This window comes from Oenanthe melanoleuca, chromosome 4 (assembly GCF_029582105.1).
Source record: "Oenanthe melanoleuca isolate GR-GAL-2019-014 chromosome 4, OMel1.0, whole genome shotgun sequence".
NCBI classification, from domain to species: Eukaryota; Metazoa; Chordata; class Aves; order Passeriformes; family Muscicapidae; genus Oenanthe; species Oenanthe melanoleuca.
The window spans coordinates 64,977,370-64,984,572 of NC_079337.1; the positions used below are offsets into that span (position 1 = coordinate 64,977,370).

The 7,203-nt window shown below is 43.6% G+C and overlaps 1 protein-coding gene across 1 annotated transcript; it reads left to right on the forward strand.

Annotated features, from left to right (window-relative positions):
• The first annotated feature begins 1,309 nt into the window (after positions 1-1,309).
• LOC130252373 (inositol 1,4,5-trisphosphate receptor-interacting protein-like 1) lies at positions 1,310-6,193 on the forward strand. The gene is made up of 2 exons (XM_056489859.1): positions 1,310-2,729; positions 6,004-6,193. The coding sequence occupies exons 1-2, from the start codon at positions 1,854-1,856 to the stop codon at positions 6,022-6,024; spliced, it is 897 nt and encodes a 298-aa protein (XP_056345834.1). The 5' UTR covers positions 1,310-1,853; the 3' UTR covers positions 6,025-6,193.
• Positions 6,194-7,203: the final 1,010 nt, after the last annotated feature.

Consider the following 7,203-nt stretch of genomic DNA (forward strand, 5'->3'; position numbering starts at 1 on the left):
AAGCATTTACCAGGGAAATGTTTTTTCTTAATGGGGAAAAAACCTGAAGGAGGATTGCTGCATCCTTCTACTGATGAAATAGTCTTCCTTTGGTGGCACAATAAAATTCCAGGTTGACTGATAAAGTTAATGCAATAAATATGGATACAGGGAGGAAAGAGGAGAGACAGGGGTGTGGTGGAAGAACAGATAAAATTCAGTTTCATGAATACCAATATACTTGTATATCCATATATGTCTACCAAATAGAAATAAAAAAGGGAATGAGTTTTGCATTTTGTTGAGTCTACTGGGGAAAAGGCTTAGCTGCATTAAGCATTAAAATAAGAAAGAAAGGGGGGGATTTTTAATGGTGCCAAGTCTGAGAGCTGCAGGACACATAATACCACCTGCTAGAAACACCATCATGGTAAGGTTTTTGTGTCTAAGGGGTTAAACAATGAAACAGCTCTCAGAGATCCTTCAGTGGGGGAAACTGGACAGGGAATGCCCTAAGTCTCCACTTAATATAAATGCTGTAACTCCAATCATCCCCTCAGAATCCCAGAAGCAATCAGGTTGGAAAAGACCTCTGAGATAATTGAACACAACCTATGACCCAGCACCACCATGGCACTGAATGCCACATCCAGCCTTTCCTTAAATCTCTCCACAAATGGTGACTCCACTGCCTCTCTGGACAGGCCATCCCAGTGTGAAATTCCTTCTGATATCCAAACTGAATGTCCTGTGCTGCAGCTTAAGGCTCTGTCCTGTCATCCTATTGCTGACTGACAGGGAGCAGAGCCCAGCTCCCACCCCAGATTTTGTATCTGAAGAACCTTTCAGCTGTAAATCACAGAACTGATTTTACTCAGGTCACATCCTCTGTCTCTACATACTGTGAATATTGTTATCTCCAGGCTGATACATTCACAGTCACCTGCATGTGTCTGTCTGTGTGAGCTATTTCTTTCTGGCCAAAAACAATCAGCAAAAATAGAAACTGCTACTAATCCCATCTCTGTGGGACCACAGAACCCTCTGACATTTATCTGTAAGCTTTGTTGTACACCTGGCCAGAACAATCCATATTCACCAAATTAATAATTTGTGTGTGCCTGCTCTGTCCCCTCAGCACAGGCAGGGTGTGCCACTGACCTCTTCAGGTGCCAGCTGAACTTCAGCCTTTGAGCTCAAGGCAGAGCTGGACATCACATCTCCACATCCCACAGCATCACTAATACATTGTCTTATCTCTTGCACAAAGTCCTTTATCTAGGAAACTTGCCCGTAGTAATAAAGATAACAGGCAAGTCAGTGTCTCTGCTGATTGTTGATATTTATTAGATATTGCAGAAACACACATTACATTTTATCCTCCATAAGCCCAGGCTCAACTTAATCAAAGTTTAGCACGATCTCAAGGCTCCCATCTGATTCTGTCAGTGAAATCTTTTTTATCTGATGTTTTCAGCCCTTTGCTCTGTTCCACGATTGGGCTGGGTGAGGGTTGGGGCAAATGCCTGGGAGCAAGACAAAGAAAAGATCTGATCCCCTCAGGGGCAGGCAGGGCTCTGTCACAGGGGATGGCTCAGAGGAGCTCAGGGCTCTCTGTGGTGGCACTGGGGTTTGTCTGCTTTGCCACGGGACCCCCAGGGAGCTCCTGCTGGCATCCAGTGCTGTGATGCCCAGAGCCCGCTGAGCAGGGGCAGAGATGGAGTCTGGGGCTCGTCAACCTCGTGACGTGGCTGTGGTGGCTGTGACATCGCAGAGAGCGGGTCACAGTGGCAGCCAGCACCAGGCAGCTCCCGTCCTGCTGCCCCTGCCAATGCTCCCCGTCCCTGCAGGCCCTTTCCCAGCCGTGCCGGGCCATGGCTGCGGCCGTCGGGTTCCTCATGGCTGCGCTGGCTGCCCTGCCCAGGCTGACGCACGACCCGCAGGCCGACCCGGCCGCGGCACAGCGCATGCAGCAGCGCAACCACTTCCTTCGCCAGCAGATGACACAGCTGTGGCAGGAGGTGGAGCAGATCAGGTCCCTGGAAGGAGCCCTTGTCCATTATGTGTTTAACAACTGGCTGGTTTGGGCCACTGCGGCCATGCTCGCCGAGGCCTGCTGGCTGGCCTGGCAAAGGAAGCTTGCCTTCATCAGCAAGGATAACAAGGGGGGGCAGGACTTCAACAGGGCACGCGAAGGTGCCAGGCTTTTGGCTGAACACAGCCAAATACCAGTGCAGGAGCTGCCTGAGCCCTGCAGGAATCTGAAGCAGCTGGTGCGTGACCTCCTGTATATCAGCCGAGAGTTTTCCAGGAGGACTTTCATGCCAGCCATTTACCCAGACAGAGGAATGGACAGCAGCCATGAGTTCTGGGGCACCTTTGAGAATAGAATCTTCTACCAGCTGCTCGTGTTCCTGCGGCCACCCCCCGGCCACTCGTTCGTCCTGGAGCAGGACACGGTGAGGCAGCACCCGGAGAGGCGCTCTGACATCCGCGTGGTGCTGCAGTGCACGTGCTCCATGGAGCAGGAGATGGGATATTCCCTGTGCTTTGTCCATCGCCGGGGCAACGAGATGCTGCAGGACCACGGCTCACCTGTCCTCGAAACCCTCTGCACAGGCTTCTTCCTAAACGTGGAGTACATCTCCAGCTGGGTGCAGAGCCTGCTGCACTCAGCCTGGCTGCGTTTGCCGCAGTGGCCGCGCCGGCGCCTGACGATGCTGCCCTGCTCCCGCTCCTGCAAGTTCCTGGTGAGCAGCCCCTCCAAGGAGCACAGCTACACTGAGATGTTCTTTGCAGTGCATGAAAGCAGCACAGACAGCTTTGTAGTGCTAGAGTAGGCAGCAGCTTCCCCGTGGAGCGGATCATCTCAAGTGCCATCACGCAGCCCGCACAGGACAAGCCTCCTTTGAGCATGGGCTTGGGAAGGACAGGTCCTGCTGGCCACCCTGATCTGTGACAGTGTGCCTCACGGGAAAGGCTGTGGGTCTGCTCTGCCTAAACTTTAATAAAGGAGCAAAATTTAAGAATTTTTTTCCTTTTGACAAGGCAAGAATTTTAGCATTTTTATGGAACATTTAAAATGCAGTGACTTCTGCTGCACAAAATTGGATTATAACTGTCAAAATAAGCCACTAATAACAAACAGTTAAGTGCTGGTTGAGATTTTCCTTCAGTTCAGCATGAGAACAGAATTCTGCTTCGTAGTGTCATAATATTGCCAGCTTCTGTTTTATTGACTTCCTAACTTCATGAGAACTTTCAGGTGATATTGTCCATACACAGGGAATAAGGGAATACCCCAAATAAAGCACATAATCAGTGAATACCTGTTTCACATATTAGTCTATACTTGAACAGTGAGCAGAATAATCCATGCCTGAAGGACTGGAGGCTGAAAGATCACTACATTTCTTCTCTTGTCCTGATGGGCAAAGGAACTTTTGCCACTGGCATCCTAATACAGCTGGGACAGCATCATAATGCAGCTGAGCTGGGGCTCAACTGCCCCACTTGAAGTCATGTCCATGAAGCATCTATTTTTTTTCTCTAAGTGGATTAATGTATAATTTCATCCATTCTAAAGAATAATAAAGCTCAGCACTTGCAGATTGAGTTAGGAGGTTACATCTGCTGGCACATCTATATTTTCATGATGAGTACGGAGTGGAACATTTATGTTATATCCTTACACTACATGAGGAGCAAGTTGCCTGTCTGAAGGGATATAAACATCTGGACAAATTCTACAATAAAAGTCACAGTGCAGGTTTTGGAATACTGGGCAGGATATCTCCTGAAACAAATCACAGCAGACAGTTTTTCAATACCTGCTGCTCTGGTCAGGCCCAAAATAGCATCGTTGTGAAGTTTAAGTTCATCATTTGTCAAGCACAGTATTCCTGTAGTGTTGAGTGCAATGCAGTTCAGATTGTGAAATCAGTGCCAATGTGAGCCCCAAGTTTGGTGAAGAACAGGAAATTGCCATACAGGAGAACTGCTTGTGCTGGTTTAGAGTGGATATTAGGAAAAAGTTCTTCACCCAGAGGGTGGTTGGGCACTGGAACCTGGGCTCCCCAGGGCAGAGGTCACAGCACCAACCTAGGAGAGTTCAAGAAGCGTTTGGACAAGGCTCTCATGCAAATGGTGGGGTTCTTGGGGTTGTCCTGTTCTGTGCCAGGAGCCATTCCCTGATTCTGTGGTTCTAAACTACTAGCAAACACTAACAGGAAGAAATCATCAGTTAATTTCTATATACAGCTGGAGTTGGATGATCTCCAAGGTCCCTTCCAACACAAACCATTCTATGCTTCTAAGAAGCCTCTTTTTCAAGTCTGTGTTTCCCCCAGTTTACTTAAACCAGCTCTTGATTTTAGATAATTCAAGCCTATGATTAATTTTCCAGGCATGGTGTTATGCTTTGTCTGTTAGAAATCTGTATCAGTGTCTTTCTATGAATATCTGAGAACATCATCTACATAAATGTTAGAATATAGATAGATAGAGATATATAGATGTAGATAGATAGATATAGATATAGATATATAGATGATATAGATATATATATAGATATAGATGATATAGATAGATGAAGGTTAGATAGATATAGATATATAAAGGTGAGGAAAATGAAAAAAAAAGAAAAGGTTGTCAATCTAAGGATAAAAGTTCAGAGACACATATGAAGAAATCTTATGAAATCTTAAGAAATCACATATGAAGAAAGGCATTTTAAAAAAAACCTTACTGAGAAGTGCATCATAGAATCACAGAATGGCCTGGGTTGGAAGAGAACTTTTAAGATTATCTCATTTCTTCCCCACTAATTCATGTTGCTCCAAGCCCCATCCAACCTGGCCTTGAACACCTCCAGGGATGGGACAGCCACAACTTCTCTGGGCAAATAAAAAAAGACAATAATACATTGTTGATGCAGTGACCATGATCAGAGAAAACAGGTAACAGGCTCCACTTCTTAAATGTGCCACAAGTGAGATTGAAGAGTTCTCTTATTTATCCATCAGCATGAACAACTCAACCCTTGTTGTGAGGTCCAAATTCCCATTTTGCAGCCCACAGGGGATCAACAACAACTTCTGCTGTGAGACAAAATGCAGATCCATACAAAAAAGGTGATTCCAGGCTGTCCTGTGGATCCAGCCAGGAGCAGGTTCTCCTCTTCTTTGATTCAGGGCATTCAGCTCCTAGGACAGCAATATTGCCCAGAAGTTTTCCTAGCATCTTCATTAGGTGTGAAGAAGCAGGTCTGACAGAAGCTCCCAGGCTGTGGAATCTGCCAGTAAGTTATTAATTGAGTTATGACAAACAAAATGTCTGTAAAAATCTGTCAAAAAAAAAAAAAAAAAAAAAAGTAAATGTGATTGAGCCATGGTGCAGATGAAGGAATAGATGACCTGCCAAGCTGTGTTCTGTTCCCTCATAAATGAAAAATCAAAGTGAATCATATTGAAGAACATGTAATGAAGGGTTTGCTTTATGCTTGTCTTAGTTAGAAGCATGGGAATTTTTCCTGTGTGAAGTAGCTCTCATAGTCTATAAGATGTTCTTTAAATAAGAAGAGAAACAAAGAAATAATCTATTTGTGTTTTTTTTTAATTTATAGAGTAGAGGAATAGGGCATTGTTTTGGAAAGCATTGAGCATAAAGACTATTTTGAAACATAGTGGGACTCCTTTGATAAAATTAATGAGAAAGAAAAAGACTTTTATTTCAGCATTCCGAGGATTTCTCCAAACCCAGTGACACAAAATGCACATAACACTTTTTTGTAGTGTTCCATCTGACTGTTGCACATTTTGCTGTGTAAAGTTGCACCTCTTTTCTGAAGGAGGGAAGATGTTAATGAGACTTCAAATATTGATGCATGAATTCCTTCATTCGTGTTCTTTTACCAATCATGTACATAGCATTTAGTAGAAAACTATCATTTTCCATGTCTGAAGAAAAAAAAATTAACCTCTTAAAGAGACCTGAAGAAAATTTTTTCACATAATTTCTTCCTAGGGAGCCAAAGCAACAGTCTAACAGCAATGGAAAGATTATCCCATTCCAAGGAGAGCCTCTTCTGTCCACAACATCTCACAGAAGTCAGTCTGGTAATGGCAATTCAGAGCTGACCTGCACAGTGTATTAAAAATTGATTTCAGTTGAGATAAGACTATACAGGTGAGCATAAATCACACTCTTGAAACTGATATCAATTTTATTAGTTATCTATTCTCTAAATTTTTAATATTAGCATACTTGGGATAGAAGGGGAAGATGGTGCCATCTGAAAATCCAAGTTCTGGCTGAGAGTATTTAAATAATGGTTAACTGTGTTCATGTGGATGTTATCTGGGGACATGAAATCTCTTAGTCAGACTTCCTGTGCTTTGCATACCAGCAGCTTTCTGAAACACAGAATTGGGGGTGTGGGTGGCATTCACTGGGAAGTCCATTTACATCAGGCAATTACTTTTTGAACAAAATCACACCTCTCATTTCACTGAGACCATGTAGGTGAGTATAATTGCTCTTTTTCTATTGTAGCAGCTGAATTATGTTCAAATTGCCCTCTGAGGAATGCAAGGAGTTATGTTTTTTTAAAGATTAGATTTTTATTAGATAAACTGAGTCACATAGAAAAGTGAGTGATAAAAATTCTATCAACTATTGAGCCACAAAGCCCAGGAATTACCCCTTCTTCATTCCCTGGACCTGTTAATTATATAGACCTTAATTAAACAGGCCTTTGGAGATCAGTTGGAACATAGTAAAAAGACAAATGTAAGGATAAATCTACTACAGGGAAAGAATCAGGTGCTAGCTGCTCTTTATGGCATCTACCAAACAATAACAAACTGTGGAGGAAAATTTTCTTGACAAAAGAAAAAAGTGTCAGTGTAGATCAGCTGCCCAGAAATATGTGTTCTGGGTTAAAAAAATCCAAGAAATTGAGCCAGAACTCATTTGCTCTTAATTCTATCTCAGTCCTTGGGACTAATGTTTCTCACTAATTAAGCCCATCTGGAATCCTGGAGTCAGAGGATAAGAAGCATGGAGCTCAGGGATTCTGGCCAGGTGGGTTTGGGCTTTGGAAGGACTGACTGTATCTTCCATGGGCCAGCAATCTGGGAATTTGGCCTGTTTTAGTCTTTGTTTCTCTCTCTCTCTTTTTTTTTTTTTTTTTTTTTTTTTTTTTTTTTTTTTTCCCAGCTACAA